This window comes from Bombina bombina, chromosome 2 (genome assembly GCF_027579735.1).
Source record: "Bombina bombina isolate aBomBom1 chromosome 2, aBomBom1.pri, whole genome shotgun sequence".
Classification (NCBI taxonomy): Eukaryota; Metazoa; Chordata; class Amphibia; order Anura; family Bombinatoridae; genus Bombina; species Bombina bombina.
The window spans coordinates 525,762,262-525,781,326 of NC_069500.1; the positions used below are offsets into that span (position 1 = coordinate 525,762,262).

At 38.7% G+C, this 19,065-nt stretch overlaps 1 protein-coding gene across 1 annotated transcript in view; it reads right to left on the reverse strand.

Moving 5' to 3' along the window:
* Nucleotides 1–13,390, reverse strand: part of CARMIL3 (capping protein regulator and myosin 1 linker 3) — a 252,398-nt gene extending 239,008 nt beyond the window's left edge. Inside the window, exons 1-14 of the mRNA XM_053702312.1 lie at nucleotides 12,891–13,390; nucleotides 12,335–12,432; nucleotides 11,106–11,156; nucleotides 10,259–10,318; nucleotides 10,067–10,185; nucleotides 7,812–7,912; nucleotides 6,814–6,884; nucleotides 3,760–3,833; nucleotides 3,601–3,676; nucleotides 2,629–2,717; nucleotides 2,455–2,549; nucleotides 2,288–2,374; nucleotides 659–768; nucleotides 309–386 (exon numbers count right to left, since the gene is read on the reverse strand). Coding sequence (XP_053558287.1) covers nucleotides 309–386; nucleotides 659–768; nucleotides 2,288–2,374; nucleotides 2,455–2,549; nucleotides 2,629–2,717; nucleotides 3,601–3,676; nucleotides 3,760–3,833; nucleotides 6,814–6,884; nucleotides 7,812–7,912; nucleotides 10,067–10,185; nucleotides 10,259–10,318; nucleotides 11,106–11,156; nucleotides 12,335–12,432; nucleotides 12,891–12,930 — 1,149 coding nt within the window. The 5' untranslated portion in view covers nucleotides 12,931–13,390. The remainder of the gene's footprint in view (nucleotides 1–308; nucleotides 387–658; nucleotides 769–2,287; nucleotides 2,375–2,454; nucleotides 2,550–2,628; nucleotides 2,718–3,600; nucleotides 3,677–3,759; nucleotides 3,834–6,813; nucleotides 6,885–7,811; nucleotides 7,913–10,066; nucleotides 10,186–10,258; nucleotides 10,319–11,105; nucleotides 11,157–12,334; nucleotides 12,433–12,890) is intronic.
* Nucleotides 13,391–19,065: the final 5,675 nt, after the last annotated feature.

Consider the following 19,065-nt stretch of genomic DNA (forward strand, 5'->3'; position numbering starts at 1 on the left):
CTATTACATTAATATAAACCTAAATCAGAATTCTTACAGCACTTCACAGCACTATTCCATTCAAAATCCAGCACATCAATGCTGTTCTGCTTAAAATTCTTACAGTGTTCCTATCAAAACCAAAGGACTTCTACACTATTCCACGTAAAACCCATACCCTGAATGAAAATCAATATAGTATAAAAAAAAACAGTCATCCTACATATATAATGTTTGCAGACATCACTGATCTCCATTCACATTCCTCATACAGTACCCTCCACTTCACGTCGGCAAACAATACTCAATGCTGCATGGATTACTCTTACAGTGTCCACCGCACAGTCTGTTCCTGAGAGGTCCAGATAAACCAGTGAATTTGGATGAGACAAAAACGTGTAAAGTGCCTAAAATACAGATATTATAAAATGTTACCAAAGGCGTGTAGGACAATGAGAGAAATTAGAAAATATGGATTTTAGAATATCTGGCTTATTATAGGGCAAGAGAGCTGTTAAAAGGAAGGTATACCTGGAGCAACAGGAGATGGCATAGGGGGAGGAAAAATAAATGGTGTTAAAAGCAATATAGGGATTAAATGGTAAAAAGAACATGTGACTGGTGAATAGGGTGGATTTAATAGTCAATCAATAGATACATGGGTCCATAGAGGACTCACATTTATTTCTTCGCTCCCCAGAAGTCCAGGATTCTTACTGAGGGTCAGAGAGTGCAGTGAAGAGGAGAAGAGAGCATTCTGGCAGAGTGATTGACACAAAGCTAGTGCCCCTACAGAGAGACAGAATCCAAAAGTGTCACTTTCTGTTTGAGTAATTCAGTGATTGGTGAGAGGAGGTTGAAAGTAAGCACAGTGCCACATTAACACAATACAGTGCCTCATGCCTACTGTTACATGAATGGATCTAGATTTACCAGCTGTCTCTCCAGCCTCATAATCCATGTGTTACTTTAAGGTTGCCATTCACTAAAGAACAGACAGATGATGGAATTTTAGTGAAAGAATGCCTAGGTTAACAGGGAACTAGAGAGCCTTTTAATTAATCTAGCCTACTGTCAGACACACATTTGGTAAACGCTATTACATGCAATGTAAAGTGTCAACTGTTAGTAATGCCAAACATAGAGTTATATGCACCTGATGAAATGGGCGCGTTGTCTACTCACAAGGACAGAGAAACGCATACTGGTTTGAGCAATTTTATTGTTTTTAAGAACAGTTTTAATTGTGATAATCATTATTGGATATATATATTTTAATAAAAAAAAGATTATCATTGAAGACTGGCTGCTAGTCCAAATGGGTTAGCTGGACAACTCAGAGGGTCCATGACATGCATAGAAACCATTTGTTTGGTGGATTTAAATAAGTACCCATCAGAAGGGGGGTTTGGTGTGTGTACAGCATTTCCCAGAATATGCAATGTGGCGCCCCAATTTGTGTTTTGCAGAAACATAAAGTAACACACAGAGCTGTAGATTTGTAATACAGTAGGGAATAGGTCCTATAAGACAGTGGTGTAGCTGGTGAAGTTTATCTAACCAGAAAGTATTCTGATCTTAAGGTCAGATAAACTTCCCCAGCTACACCACTGTCTTATGGAACCTATTCCCTACTGTATAACAAATCTACAGTTCTGTGTGTTACTTTATGTTTCTGTAAAACACAAATTGGGGCGCCACGTAGAATATTCTGTACTTTCTTCACTCGTTACTCTCCAAAACAAGTTTTTGGACGCCATTTGTTTCAAAGTCTAGTCTTTCTGCTGTAACACAAATTCTCATGAAAAAATGTACAATAGTTGATGCTGCCAAGGCAGAGTATACATTTAAACTTTTGCAATCTATAGCATGAAGGAGCTTGTGGAAACACTTTTGAAAAGGTAAAAAAAACTTATTTTACATTATTAAAAACATGAGCTGACGGTTAGTACCCGACAATCCGCCAGACAAAAATAAATAAACATAGGTAGCTGAACTAGTAAGTGTTCTGCTGGGCAAACAGCATGGTATATAGTGTACAGTCAGCTAAACAAAAATGAAAAAAACATAATCAGGAGGGTTAAGTATGTGACAGGCAAAGGACCAAGGTGGGTGGCAGTGGCAGTAATATAAAACTGATGTTTGTATGATTCTTTTGTTATTTTTTCAAATGGTTGTGGAATTAGTTGTTATACTCATAAGGCCATACATATATAGTCAGACATATCCAATAACAATATAATTAAATACACAATTTAAAACATGTAAAATGTTATGACTAGTCTCACAGTGTTACAAACTACAGTACCTCTTCCTGTGATATTGGTTTTGCTCAAGTTAAGGCTGCGAAGGCCACCGTGAAAATACAAAAACTGCTGAGAGAGAGCAGTGATCCCTAAAGAAAGACATATAGGGAGCATTATATGTGTGCTGTTAATGTGTTGGCATAGGTGTGCAAAAATAAGATTATGTTACCTCGGTCCTCCAATGGGTTGTGAGACAGGTTCAGGGTGTGTAAAGTGGAGGCTGAATTATCAGTCAAAACAGAAGATAAACGAAGAGCAAAATCCCTACAGGATAAAAACATAGGTGAGGAGAATTATACTTATACTTGTTTAACTACCCAAACACACTCTATCCCTCTCTCACGGTCTTAGTCCACAGTCTTCTAGAATTAGTTCCTCTAGGTGCTGTGACCGTCCCACGCAGTGCAGGATCTGCTCTGTTACCTCTGATCCCTGTGGTGAGGAACCAGAGCAGTAAAAAGTATATAAAACTTATCTTATGCAGTAATACAAATACCATATCTCAGATATTACACTAAACTTAATTTAAAAATGAATTCATTTAAAAATAGTAATTTAAAAATATGTTAGATTTTATTACAACCTTTATTCCCTAGTTAGTACTTTTTATACACAGTTCAAAAGATATGCTTTAAGCAGAAATCCTTTTCTTATTGTAACAGTAATTGATGTTATATTACTGTCTCATAATCTCATCTTTCTGTAGAACCCATCTCAGATATCTATGGTACACTATAGTTATTCTGATCTTTTGTTTTACTCCAGAGTTTATCCTATTTCCTTGGCGTGCCCTACCTACTCCTATGGTATCAAGCACTTCCCAAAGTGTCCACTGGGCCCAATGCTATTCTATGTTTCATTGGAATACTTTTATCCTCTTGGATACTAGACTTATGTATCCAGCCATTGTCACGGTGTCCAATAGTTCTAAGAAAACCCCCTCACAGGGCCAGTGAGCAAATATTAAAAATGTATATTTAAACAAAACATGTAAATATACATATATATATATATATATATATATATATATAGACAAACTTCAAATGGACAATGCTTTATTAAGACCAATATATCAAAATAAATAAAAAATAAAACTAGGAATAATCTGTTTAGGAGCACTATATATGAGTGTTAAAGAGCAAGAGAGGTCATGCCAAATAGCACTGCAGAGATGAATTGGGGCTCTTGGGCCTTGTTTTGGCCACCTTGCATTTAAATATTTATTTGCCTTGTTTTGTTTCTCCTCTGATTTGGTCACCTTGCCCAGCATAATCCCTCCCCTTTGCTTGACTATTTCATCTCTCAGTATATTTACCAATTTGAGATTTGCTGCCTGAAGTCTCAGAAAATATTGATTGTAAGCGAGAGCAGCCACAACTAGAGCCAGGTCTCTGTAGAGGCACAAATTGAGATAGGGTTACACAACGGAACATTAACACACATGCAGAGTTTCATGTAATGTTTGACCTCTAACCTGCTCTCCAGATGACTGAAGTCCTGTAGGTTAAACTCCCTGTTGTCCTGAGAGTGATAAATCATGTCCACATCCTAATGGAGCAAATAATGTATTTGTATTTCACATGTACTGTGTTGTCTGGTATCCAGTACATACACACTCTGCTAGGTTGGGTATCATATACAGATAAACTGTGCTGCTCTAATTATCTTATACATAATTATCTTATGGATATCCCATGCTCACCCAGTGCTGGTTTGGGTAACCTATACACACACTGTGTTGCTTTAGCTATCCTATAATAGTGATATCGAACCTATGGCACGCGTGCCACAGCCGGCACTCAGAGGCCTGTCTGTTGGCACGTGAGCCATATCTCCACAACTATCTCCCAATGTTCCCTAAGGGACTCGTCCAGCCTGTAGCAGCCTTGCGCACAGATAGGTGGAGCATGACAGCTCAGAGCACCAAACTTGTTTGAACTCACAGTGAAGCACGCACAAACAGTGACAGCACCAGCAGCAGTAGTGGCAGGAGGGGTGGCGAATTTCTGAACTTAAGGTAAGTTTCTGGGCAGGGGCAAAGTGACTGGGCAATTCGGACCTTGAAAGGTGGCTGTATATTATTTTTTTTTTTTTGGGGGGGGGGGATTAATTTTAATTTAATTTTGCTGCTGGGAAATGTTTCTGCCTGAAATGTTTCTGCCTGAAAACATCCTGCCTACACTTGTATCCCCCTTTTACCTTTCTCTCTCTCCTCCTTCCCTATCTGTCTTCCCATTTTCCTCTCTCTCTCTTTCTCTCTCCCCCTTTTCCTCTCTCTTCCTCTCTCTTTCCCATTTTCCCTCTCCCCCTTTTTCTCTCTTTCCCCCTTTCTCTCTCTCTTTACCCCCATTCTCTCTCTCTTGCTTTCCCCCTTACCCTCTGTATCCCCCTTTCTATCTCTTTCTCTCTCTCCCTTTCCCTCCCGCTCCCCCTTTCCCTCTCTTTTTCTCTCCCTCTTTCTCTCAGTCTCCCCCCATTTTTTTCTCTCCCCCTTTCCCTCCCTCTCTCTCCCCTTTACCTCTTTCTCTCTCCCCCGTTCCCTCTTTCTCTCCCTCTTTATTTCACTCTCCCCCTTTACCTCTCTCCTTTCTTTTCCTCACTTTATCTCCTTTCCCCCTCTCTCTCTATTGCCCTTTGCCTCTTTCTCTCTACCCCTTTGCCTTTTTTTCTCTCTACCCCTTTGCCTTTTTTTCTCCCCCCCCATTTCCCTTTCTCTCTCTCCCCCCCCCCTTCCATATCTGTCTCCCCATTTTCCTCTCTCTCTCTCTCTCTCTTTCCCTCTCACTTTCCCTCTCCCCTTTTTCTCTCTTTCCACCTTTCTCACTCTTTTACCCCCATTCTCTCTCTCTCTCTCTTGCTTTCCCTCTTACCCTCTTTATCCCCCTTCTCTCTCCCCCTTTCCCTCTCTCTCCCCCTTTCCCTCTCTTTTTATCTCCCTCTTTCTCTCACTCTCCCCCCTTTCCCTCTCTCCTTTCTTTTCCTCACTTTATCTCCTTTCCCCCCTCTCTCTCTATTGCCCTTTACCTCTTTCTCTATGCCCCTTTCCCTTTTTCTCTCTACCCCTTTGCCTTTTTTCTCTCGCCCCATTTTCTCTCTCTGTCTCCCTCTCTCCCCCTTCCCTATCTGTCTCACCATTTTCCTCTCTCTCTCATCATTTTCCTCTCCCCCCTTTTCTCTCTCCCTCTTCCCCTCCCTCTCTCTCTCTCCCCTTTACCTCTTTCTCTCTACCCAGTTCCCTCTTTCTCTCTCCCCTTTTCCCTTTCACTCTCTCTCCACCCTTCCCTATCTGTCTCCCCATTTTCCTCTCTCTACCTCTCATTTTCCCTCTCTCTTTCACTTCCCCCTCCCCCTTTTCCTCTCTTTCCCCTTTTCATTTTCCTTTTACCCGTTTTCTCTCTCTTTCGCCCTTACCCTCTTTCTCCCCTTTTCTATCGCTTTCTCTCTCCCCCTTTCCCTCTCTTTTTCTCTCCTTCTTTCTCTCCCTCTCCCCTTTCTTTTCCTCACTTTCTCTCCTTTCCCCCCTTTCTCTCTATTACCCTTTACCTCTTTCTTTCTCTATCCCCCTTTCCTTCTTTCTGTCTCCCCCTTTGCTTTTTTTTCTCTCCACCCATTTTCCCTTTCTCTATCCCCCTTCCCTATCTGTCTCACCATTTTCCTCTCTCCCCCTTTTCTCTCTCCCCCTTTCCCTCCCTATCTCTCTCTCTCTCCCCTTTCACTCTCTCTTTTCTATCTCTCTCTATTTCTCTCTCTCTCTTTCTTTATCTCTCTCTCTCCCCCCCTTTTCTTCACTCTCTCTCCCCTTTTTCATCTCTCTCTCTCTCTCTTTCTCTCCCTTTCACCCCTTCTCTCTCCCCTTTTTCCTCTCTCTCTTTCCCTCTCTCTCCCCCCCTCGCTCTCTTTCAAGCTCTCTATCTCCCCCTCTTTTCCTCTCTCTCTCATTCCCCCTTTTACTACCCCCTCTTTACCTCTCCCTCTCTCTCTCTCTCTCCCCCTTTCCCTTTCTCTCTCCCCATTCCCTCTATCTTTCCCTCTCTCTTTCTCTCCCCCCCTTTCCTTCTCTCTCTCTCTCTCTCTCTCTCTCTCTCTCTCTCTCTCTCTCTCTCTCTCTCTCCCCCCCCCATTTCCCTTTACTTCTCTGTTGGTACTTGAGATAAATAAGTTGCTTTTGTGTTGCAGTTTGGGCACTCAGGCTCAAAAAAGTTTGCCATCACTGTCCTATACATACAAACTATGCTGGTCTGGCTATCCAATATGTACTGTTTGCTGGTTAAGGTATCCTATTCACTTAATATATTGGTCAGGTTATCCTATACTCATACACTGTCAGTATCCTATACACACACATACATGCCCATACATGCACACACATACATACACACTGACACACACCTATACATAGACACACACATACACACACACACTCACGCACTGTGGTTATGGGTATCCTAAATATAACTGTTTGATCTGAATATCCTATACACACACACTTTGCTAGTTTGGGTGCAATATATATGAATGTCTGACTCACCCACTGAACCTCTTCCCTGCAGCAAACGTTATTGTAATCGCAGAGGGCAGCGTATGTTTCTGAAAATCCACCTTAATAGATTGAGAGAGAAATTAATCAGACGGAACTTCAGGAAATCAGACATTGAATCCACAACTTGATCCTTTAATTTCTCATAGGTCCTGGATTCAAGCACTACAGAAATGGAGAATAGTTTATCAGCAGAGATCAGTTCCTCCAGCTACAGACATATAAGATTTCACATTTTCTGCAGACATTATAGCATATCTACTAGACATTAAAGGGACAGTAAAGTCAAAACTAAACGTGCATGATTCAGATAGGCCATGCAATTTTAAACAACTTTCCAATTTACTTTTATCATCAAATTTGCCTTGTTCCCTTGGTGGTATTTTTGAAAAGCTAAACCTAGCTAGGCTCAAACTGATTTCTAAACCGTTGAAAACCGCCTCCTAGCTCAGAGCATTTTGAACGTTTTTCACAGTTAGACTGTGCTAGTTCACATGTGTCATATAGATAACATTGTGCTCACTCCTGTGAAGTTATTTAGGAGTCTTCACTGATTGACTACACTGCATGTCTGTCAAAGGCACTTAGATAAGGAGGCTGTCTGCAAAGGCTTAAATACAAGTTAATCACAGAGGTAAAAAGTATATTAATATAACTGTGTTGGTTATGCAAAAACGGGGAATGGGTAATAAAGGGATTATCTATCTTTTTAAATAAGAACATTTTTGGTGTAGACTGTCCCTTTAACCTCTCAATATAAACAAGACTTCTTTATCTCTCCTTACCGATGTCAGTGGAGTTCATCCTTTCTATGTCAGCATTTTTAGTCTCTGGATCTCTGACTTGTGTATAGATTCATGAATAATAACATTACTTTCTACAGAAAATAGGTCCAGCACTCTCCATAGAGTCAGAATTCCCCTCTCTGGATCCCACAAACATGATAGAGACTGTATCCATCACTTCTGAGATGCTCAATCTATTCTTACCACAGATCCCAGATCCTGGTGCCCCTCCTGCTGTGTCTGAACTGGGTGAAGGATTTTGTGAACTGTTTGCAGACTCAGGATACTGCCGCCTGATTAGACATCTGAGGGAGAGAGAACAAAATCAGTTATATAGGTCTGAGTAAATAGGAAAAAATATAATTTTCCCCATTCTAATTCATTAAAGTTGCCATATGAAAACGTTGTATGCAACTCGAATGGCTCCTGACTTGGCCTATATTACAAGTGGAGCATAAAAAATGGTAGTGCTATGTTATATTAACATCGCTATAAAACAATCCATAGTGCTCCCATTTTTACTTTCATATTACAAGTTGAAAGTAAAATAATTTGTGCTTGAGCGAAAAACCTGGTGCGCTTACTTCTGGAGATCCTAAATCCCTCACCTAGTATACATGCACATACATACAAATACTCTCTCATATACATACAACTTTGAGTCCTTCACAGTCCAACACCATTTAATATATATATAGATATATTTATATATTATATATATATATATATATATATATATATATATATATATATATATATATATATTGTGTGTGTGTATATATATAACTGTCAAATTTAAAAGTACAATTACACTCATAATAGCACTGTCTGATAAAAAATGATATATTAAAAATATTGCATAAAAAAAAGGTATAAGGGCTCAAAAATATGAGGTCTCAGGAGTTAGAAAAAAAAGGCAGGCAAAGGGCTTTGACATAGAGATACATACATTTACATGCCTAAATATGTATAAGTATGTATAATGTGTGTACATATGTATTTATGTATTTATATGTATTTACAGACATATATACACATATAAACAAATAAATACATATGTATACATATATAGACATATATACAGTATATAAGTGCATTGGTGCCCTTTGCAATCAAGTAGCTGAAAACATGTAAAATCATATTTATGCAATATTCAAATTTAATAAGGTGTATTTAATGTTAACATTTCACATTTCAATGATATATATATTTATACAGTATATATATATATATATATATATATATATATATATATATATATATAGATAGATAGATAGATAGATAGATAGATAGATAGATAGATAGATAGACAGATATTTTACCCAAAAAGCAAAACAACATTATATGTATTTATGAATAAATAGAATATATTCTGGTATGTGAAGAACTATGTAATGTGAAATATTAATATTTAATGTTGGGTTAATGCACTTGAGAACATGTGATTGGGTTTGTGAACAAACAAGGGTGTTAGGTTTAAGTTTCAACTTGTAAAATGCGTGATACCTGACGTGCTCAATAAGCTTCTGTCTAGCAGAGTTAACGGGGAGCGCAAACTACCACTTCACTGGTTATCTAGCCCTGAGTCTAAAGGGGACAGTTTTTGCATGATTTTTGGATTTATCTAATTCATTAACTTTATCCTCTTGAAAACACATTTTGGCCTTTCTTGTCTTTTAACACTTTTTTAAATATTTACCCAATCCACAAGTTAAAAAAAACCAACATATGTTGTGGAGTTATCCCACATGTAATGTGGATGGTTTATCTAATGCAAATAGCTGTGCTTCCACATAGTAAAAGAAACAACATAAAGTTTTGATATAGAAAAATCTAATGGATTGGGAAGGTAAGCATTGCGTCTACAATGGTCTGAAGATAGTGTTTACCCCCTTCCCAGAGAGGGAGAGACCTGGGGGCCGATTTATCATGGCCCGAATAGGGCTAAATACCTTCAGGCTCGCCGGAAACAGGAGTTAAGAAGCAGCGGTCTTAAGAACGCTGCTCCTTAACTTGTCTGCGCCTCTGAGGTGGCGGACAGCAATCCGCCTGATCGCATACGATTGGGTTGATTGACAACCCCTGCTAGCGGGGTTGCAGGGGGCGGCATTGCACAGACATATGATAAATGGGCCCCCTGGGGCCGATTTATCATGGCCCGAATGGGGCCAAATACCCCTGTTTCCGCAGGAGTTAAGGAGCAGCAGTCTTAAGACCACTGCTCCTTAACTTGTCCACTGCCTCTGAGGCTGCGGACATCAATCTGCCCCATCGCGATCGGGTTGATTGACACCCCATGCTAGCAAATCTGCAGGGGGGCGGCATTGCACAAGCAGTTCACCAGAACTGCTTGTGCAATGTTAAATGCTGACAGTGTATCATGTACAACATACATTGATAAATCAGCCCCCTGGAGTACAATGGTTAATCTATTAATCTTACAAACAAATGATACTTACACTGTATCAGGAGTGGGGAAAATTTTGGATAGTGTTGCCTGAATGCAGTTGATCAGCTGGTCTGTGTTCTGTGTAGTCAGTGTCAGCTGGAAACTACCTTTTTCTGTCTCAATAAGAAGCTACCAAAGAAGAACAGTTACTTATACGAGATAAGGAAGATTCAATACCATAAAGCAAGTGTGTCCCACGTACCTGACTGATGCTAATGGCAGTGAGGGATCGGATCTCCAGTACACTGAAAGAGCTTTCAATCTACAGACGCATAAGAAATGTGAAAGGTATAAAAAAATATTGAAAAAAGAAGTAGGAAAACATACAGCAATAAAGTAAAAGATGATGAGGCAGAGGAAATAACATATTCCAAGAGATAGGGAGAAAAAGAGAGAAAATGTGAGAGGCAGGTTGGATGTGGAGACAAAAGAGTAAAGTGAGCAGGTTTGAAAAGAGTAAAGAAAAGCAAAATACATTCAGGAAAGGATGATAGGAAAGTAGAAATGGATAACACTATAGGGACAACTGGGCACAAGAGAGAGAGACTGGAAGAACAGAAAAGATAAAGGAGAGAATTATAGGGTTAGCGGGAAAGTGAGAAACGGCATAAGGAATCATCTCATAAAGTGGGATAGCAGGAGAGAAATACAGAGGACATTTTATTTACCATTTTTACAATTCTTACAAAATGACCTGAAGTTTAGGGCAGTAATAAATCATCAGGATTATTTCATATAATCTATGCAAAGCTTTAGAGGCTTTTATAGGGATCAGTGACAAGTGAGAGAACAATGAGGATCAAAGTGTATCTAATTGGAACAAATGTAGTAAAGCACAGAGGGGGGACAGTGGAAAAAAAAGTACAGTTGCAGTTGGTGTATGATATGAGAATGGATGTGGCTAGATAATAAGTCTCTGAGCATAGTCTGACAACTACCATGTGTGTAGTAGAGATGAATACAGTAGTAAGAATATGGTCATGTGCAGGTATTATATATGCATTACAGCCAATCACAGCAAGCAGGCAGGGTTATGTAAAGTTACTCACCTTAGCAGGTAATTTAGTGAGGAATATGTAAAATCTCCAGCATGTTGTCACCTGTGAGAGAAAAACACATATGTACACTCAGATATATAATATATTTTTCTTCTCATTTGTTTTCCTACAAAAACTCAACTGCACACCATTCCTGAATCCCTACACTCACTAATATGCACATAACTATTGGTAGAAATCCCCTTAGGACAAAAAAGAAGAACAATCTCCAATTACTCAGATATTGAACCCACCAGATAAATATTCTTTCTTTGTGAATAAGTCACCAAAAAGCTAGTTATATGTCTCTAACGTCAGCATTAGATAACATGCTAACTTGTGTTTACAAATAATGTGATGAATATATACCAGTTTTAATATGATACAGCGCACATATGGATATAGTCACTCACACACAAAGTAACTAATGAAGCAGAAAAAGATTACCAGAGAGAATAGAGAATGTAAGAGATAGAGAGATAAATGCCACACAAGATTTGTCTCTATTCACTAAAGTACTTTTCCCTAAGAACTCACTATGCTTTGTGTGGTCTCACATAGAGTATTCTTGATGGATTCAAAGTTGGCTGTTCTAATCATGTAGTTTTCTTCAGATCATTGAGACCAAATGAAAATACATGTAGATTATGTCATTTTATAAAATGCATAACAATCTTAGATCTTTAGTTTCTTCAACATAAAGATGACTAAAACTATGGTTTAATCCAGTAATGGTTTTAAACTAGTTATGTGGAACTGCACTTTTTGAAGACAACAATTTCACTATTGAAGCACAGATTAATCATCTGTAATCATACATGAATATGAATTTGTGGATTGGCATTGCTTTTTAATTGTTTAAGCAGTGGTGTGCGCCTCCAATTAAATCTCAAATAATCTGGTGAAGTGAGAGATCAAGGTAACATCACTTGGAAGCATCTAACACATTACTGGCATAGTTGAAGTGACCTGAAATATTTGTAACTTCAGCTAATGCACCTAGATTTGTTGGACTCCATATTTAGTGCACTTAGGCCACAAACTGAGAAAGCAGCATGAAAGCAAATATTTGTAACTTCAGCTAATGCACCTAATCTTGTTGGAATCCCCAACTTAGTACACCTAGGCCAGACGATGAGAAGCATAGGAGGAAAACACTTCAGAGAAGCTATGAGAGAAAAGTGTATCAGCGCTTCAGGAAACAGAGTGTGATGGTGATAAGGAAACTAGTTGCTATTTACCAAGATTCTGTCCTCAAGTTTTCGGGGTCTGGTCTCTAGTTGGACTTTCTGGAGACGGAACTCTCCCCCGGCCCGGCTAAGGAGTTGTCTAATGCTGTCTGCAGATACAATAGCAAATTAAATCACTTTGGGACAATACAGAATTATATGGGACAAACATGATGTCTTATTTTGTATTAGCAAGATGGAAAAGCTTAGCAGTGACATGCCTGGGATTGGTGCATATCCCATACATACATATATGCAGGAGCAGGTACATTCCTTAGTAATCATGGTTGAAACAGGAATAGAATGTTTTCTAATTATAAAACCTCACATAAAATGAGTCTATATTACACATGTAAAGTGTATACTATGTGCTTTTTAGACACATACATGATTGCAGTGTATAGCTGCAGCTAAATCAGCAAGGATATTAACATAGGTTAGAGATGTATAGATCAAGGTATTCAATGTAGTACAAATACTCCCCTCACCCCTTATAAAGACACATAAACAAATAGATGATTACATATGGATAAAAAATACATTATATATACACGTAGCCGGCACTCACCTTGCAGAGCTCTGCAGGGCTCTGCACACAGCTGGTTCATGGCTGCTGCATTTCTTGCTCTGTCATAACATCAGCTGCAGCTCCTGTGTGGAGAGATTGCCTGTATGTCGCTATATATATTATACATGTGTATGCATATTTATCTGTAATAATGTGTCTGTATTTATATGTACGGTGTGTGCCTTTAGGTATGGTGTGTGCATCCTGCAATGTGTGCGTTAGTATGGATAAGGTAGGAATCTACAGCATGTGTACCTAATTAGGAGGTGTGTGAATAGCTAGCTATCTTATGTGTATGCATCCATTATGTGCCATACCAGTGCTAACCTCTCTGCCTGCCTTTATAGCTCATTGGAGGCTTGTCTGTCTCTGTATTGATGTATCTGTCTCTCTCAGTATCGTCTTGCTTCCTGGATGTTTCTGTTGATGAGCAGTGTGTAGATACCAGCAGAGAGGGTGTGCATGTGAGACGAGAGAAATAGAGAAACTGTATCTGTGTGTGTGTGTGTTAGTGAGAGAATCAGAAAGGGATTATGTGAGTGAGACAGGAATTCTGCTCTGTGTGAGAGAAAAGGCTGCATGTGAATGAATTTGTGACAGAGATAGAAGGTGTGTGCATTTGAGTGTAATAGCTAAATAATAGCCTCTGCGTTAGTGGAAATATAAATCTATGTGAGACTAACATTGCATGTGCATGGTGGGTTGCCGGCCCCCCATCCCATTATAAAACCACTTTGAAAGATGGGCCTGGCCACTGAATTGTGTACTGGTATAATGTGATTGCCTCCCCCAATCTGAAAGTTGCCAGTCATTCACTGTGTGTGTAAAAAGTGGGGGAGGGGCACTCTGTATTTGTGTGTGAGGGAGTCTTGTGCATATGTATGTGAGAGACTAGAAAATAAAAAGTGTGAATTGTAATAAGTGTGATAGATGCATATTGTGTGAGACCTAGGAAAGATGAACTGCATATCTATCTATCTACTGTATCTATCTATCTATGGAAGTAAGTGATGGATGGGATCTATGAGAGTAAAAAGACTGAAAAATAAAGTGTGTACCTGTGTCTAAGGATGAAGAGAGAGCACCCACAACTCAATATGATGCCCCATGTAGAAAACAATGCTTGCCCAAGGTATAGGGCATACAAAAGTACCAGTAGCCATAATCTATCAATAGATGGGAAGTTGAAACCTTACCATTACTTTACATCAGTGTTTCTCAACCACAGTCCTCAAGAACCCCCAACAGTCCTGGTTTTCATTATAGCTGAACTAAAGAACAGGTGAAATAATCAGCTGATGGGTGAGAGCAAGTTAGTAACCATGGTTACTGATCAGCTAATTATTTCACCTGTGCTCCAGTTTAGCTATAATGAAAACAAGGCCTGTTGGGGGTACTTGAGGACCGCAATTATGAAACATTGCTTTACATGGCAGCCATCTCACAAGTCCCCCCCCCCCCCCCCACACACACACACACACACACAGTAGAAGTGCTGCTCAGGACCGACTGCTGGTCTTGAGCTGGATCAGCGTCAGTTTCCACTCAGGACCAGTAGTCCTTTGCAGGTTATGAGCAGCACTTCTACTGTGTGTTTAACCTGTTTGCTAGGGTTAAACACACAGTAGTGTTGGGTCGATAGTCTTAAAATGACATGCTATAACGAAAGCTCATTGAGTCTTATCTTGTCTCCAAAATCACTGAGCACTCAGAACAATAAATACAATGCTATATGCAGATCATCTACACTATAATCACGTTTAACGCGTCCGTCGGTGTCGCCAGTTGCGCACGCATCCTCAAAGGAATGTTGGCTTTGTTTGCCTAAGCTGCATCCCGTTGGATTACAAAATTCTTTCACCACCCTGCCATTTTTGGAATCCACCTGGATGCAGCGTAGGCAAACGAAGCCTAAAAAAACAACAACACGCAACTGCCCACGCAAAACAAGAAAAAACACATAGCCACCCGCAAGAAATTTTAAAAAAACACATAACCGCCTGCACGAAATAGCAAAAAACCTAACCACCCGCAAGTATAACAAAATAAACCTAACCTTCCACATAAAGTATTAACAAACACCTAAACCACCAACCTCCACATCGCAAAATAATAAAGTCATTAACCCCTAATCCGCAAATAACATAATTAAAATATTAACCCCCTAAACCGCCAACACCCCACCTCGCAATAAACCTAATTAACCTATTAACCCTTAAACCGCCAAACCCATACATCACAATAAACCTACTTAACCTATTAACCCCTAAACTGCCAAACCCCCACATCGCACTAAACCTAATTAACCTTTTAACTCCTAAACCACCAACCCCCCACAACGCAAATAACTAATTTAATTACTAAGCCCCCTAACCTAACACCCCCTAAATTAACCCCAATACTAAGTTACAATTAAAATAATAAAACCTAACATTAAATTACATCAAAATCTAAAATTGCAAAAAATAAAAAATACTAAAATTACAAAAAAATAAACAAAATTATCAAAAATAAAAAAATTAAACCTAATCCCTATGAAAATAAAAAAGTCCCCCAAAATAAAAACACCCCCTGATCTAAACTAAACAACCAATAGCCCTTAAAAGGGCCTTTTGTAGGGCATTGCCTTAAAGGGACATTAAACACTTTGAGATGGTAATATAAAATGATAAATTGTATATATAAAACAACTCTGCAATATACTTTCATTATTTATTTTGTCCTCTTTGCCTGTAATTCCATTCTGTTTTTCAGTTCCTGTTAGAAATGGAAGTGCAGAACACTGTTAAATCCAGCACAACCACTCTAGTGACCTATTTATAACTGTCTCTAATTGGCCACAGCAGAGAAGGTAACACAAGTTACAACATGGCAGCTCCCAGTGTTTTATAGACACTAAAACTTTACACTTATTTTGTCACTTTTTAAACAACTAATGAAACTTTAAAAATACATCTACATGTTAGTCATGGACTCATCTTTTCTTTGAATGTATCATTCTATCTAGCATGTATTTAGTGTTTAATGTCCCTTTAAGTTAAACAGCTCTTTTACATTTAAAAAATACTAAGGCTCCCCTAACAGTAAAAACCCCTCACCCACCAAACCCCCCAAAATAAAAAAAACCTAGCACAGAAATATGTCAAATCTATTAAGGCCACTAACACCCTTTGAACAAATCTGTAATTCCAAATTCCCACAAACAGGGATCATATCCATCGCATACAAGCTCTTACTTACAACCACATCTCCCAAACCACAAAACTTCGTAAAGAGATGGGAGAGGGAACTGCTGGGAGACCAGGATCCAAGGGAATGGGGGTGTAATCTTCCTAAACATAGCACACTCCGCTTACACGACAAACGCTCTAGAGACAAACTATAAAGTGTTGTCCCGATGGTACATGACCTGAACAGAATGAAATAGTTATTCCCAACAGCTAATGATAAATGTTGGAGATGTTCACAGGAACTGGGCAATATGAGCCACATTTGGTGGACCTGTCTTGCAGCAGATGATGATAACAAATACCATAATATCACAAAAACGCAAAAATGTGAAATAAATGTGATAAAATTGTGAACAAAAAGTGATCATAAAATATACATAATGTGTGAAACCTAACTACTTATAAAAGTTCATATAAGGATATATGTGTTCTTTCCAAAATCTTCACGCTTCTATTTTTCTTTTGATCCTCATATGAAAAGAAAGAAGAAATGCCACATAGCGTAACTCTGTAACCTTTTTTCAATGCAGAGTGTGTATGTACAAAATGATTACTCACATGAGATGGAGCTATAGCCAAGCTCAGGTTAGTGCGCACACCCAATGTTATACTGTTGGGTAAACAGTTGCTTGAACAGGATTTTGAATAAAAAGATTTATTTAAAATACAAATATAAAAGGCGCCACAAGAGCTGCAAAGACCACCAAATACAATAGGATTGGCAATACAATCAAGTATTTGCTCAAATTGAGCTTATACACAATACCAGAGACCGTGGTAAGGAGTGCAGAAATTTAACCACACAGGGGGAGGTTGTATTTTAAATAAATCTTTTTATTCAAAATCCTGTTCAAGCAACTGTTTACCCAACAGTATAACATTGGGTGTGCGCACTAACCTGAGCTTGGCTATAGCTCCATCTCATGTGAGTAATCATTTTGTACATACACACTCTGCATTGAAAAAAGGTTACAGAGTTACGCTATGTGGCATTTCTTCTTTCTTTTCATATGAGGATCAAAAGAAAAATAGAAGCGTGAAGATTTTGGAAAGAACACATATATCCTTATATGAACTTTTATAAGTAGTTAGGTTTCACACATTATGTATATTTTATGATCACTTTTTGTTCACAATTTTATCACATTTATTTCACATATTGGAAGCAGATAATAGAGGAAATAAAAAGTGTGTTGTCGAGTAATATCTCTCTAACCCCATAAGTCTGCCTTTTTAATGTGTTAAAAGAAGTGAAATGCACCATTAAGAGAAGTCTTGAGCATATTATGTTGAATACAGCTAAACAACTTATTGCCTCACACTGGAAATCAGCCAATATGCCAATGATCGCTATGTGAAGGGAGAAGGCTCAGGGAGACTTATTATTAGAAAGATATTTTTACTTTAAGACAAACCGTTTAACCTTTTATAATGATATGGTATTCTACTGGGATTCCTATATAGGGACTAAGACTAAATGTCCACGCCAAAGTTAGGTAGAAAAACAAGTGATATATTATACAGGGACACTAAAGTGAGAGGGTATATCTATGATGCATGGTAAGGTATTAATAGGTTTCTACTTCGCGGACAATGAGTCACAACCGTGTGTATACTTTGTTTAACTCCATACATTAAACAACTCCATTATACCTCATTTGCAAGCCCTACTAAACACTAAAAATAAGCATTCTGTGCAATTTATTGTTTTTATTGTTTCGTTATTTTTTTTTTGTTATTGTTGTTTTTGGTTTTTCTTTCTTTTCTTCTTTTTCAATACTGTTGTTGGATTTTAGAAATGTTAAATCAAAAGCTCAGATCCAATGTGTATGGATAAGAAATAGATACTTTCAATGCAATATAAATGAGTAATAGAAAACAATGTAACGCCTCCAGTTGTAGGTGTCATTATGGACGTGATGTACAAGAACTGTAAAGATTTTATGTATGCATATAGATTCTGATTGTATATTTGGAAAATTCAAATAAAGAAATAATAAAGAAACATAGTGCAGAATTATATAACATTAGCTTAGCACAATATTTCTAAAGCAAAGGGTTAGAGAGATATTTTACAACGAAAACAGAACGCCACTCCTGGCTCTACTGAGCGGGTCTGTTTTTTTCTCCTACGCGCATTGTGGCACACTGTCTAATCACAGCCGGCCCGATCCTGCTATTAAACTCAATGTAGCTCGCTCCCGCTACCAGACCAGAGCGGAAGCGCGTTACATTGAGTTTAATAGCGTGATCGGGCGCACTGTGATTAGACAGCGTGCCCGCGATGCACGTAGGATAAAAAAACAGACCTGCTCAGTAGAGCAAAGGAGCGGCATTCTGTTTTCGTAGTAAAATATCTCTCTAAACCTTTGCTTTAGAATGCTTGCGCTAAGCTAATGTTATATAATTCTGCACTATATAGAATTATATAAAATTATTTGCTATGTTTCCTGCCCCTTTAAATCCCTAATTATAAAAATAAAAAAAAATCCTAAGACTAAGCCCCAAATAGGTACTCACCATTTCTGAAGTCTAGTAGATGGCTTCTTCCAGGCGGCGCCATAATCTTCTATCTTCATCCGGAGCAAAGGCAGTGCGTAGCGGAGATGCGAAGCTGGCTTCCCCGATGCACGGATCCTCAGCGGTGGTCTTCAGTGGTGGTGGTCATCAGCGGCGTGGAGGCTCCTCTTCATGCGATCACACTAAAGATTGAATGCAAGATATCCCATATTTATTGGGGTACCTTGCATTCCTATTGGCTGAAATTTTTAAATCTGCCAATAGGATGAGAGCTACTTAAATCTTATTGGCTGATTTGAACAGCCAATAGGATTTCAGTAGCTCTAATCCTATTGACTGATTTCAAAATTTCAGCCAATAGGAATGCAAGGTACCCCAAATTGATTGTGGTACCCTCCATTCAATTTTTAGTGTACGCCGGAGAT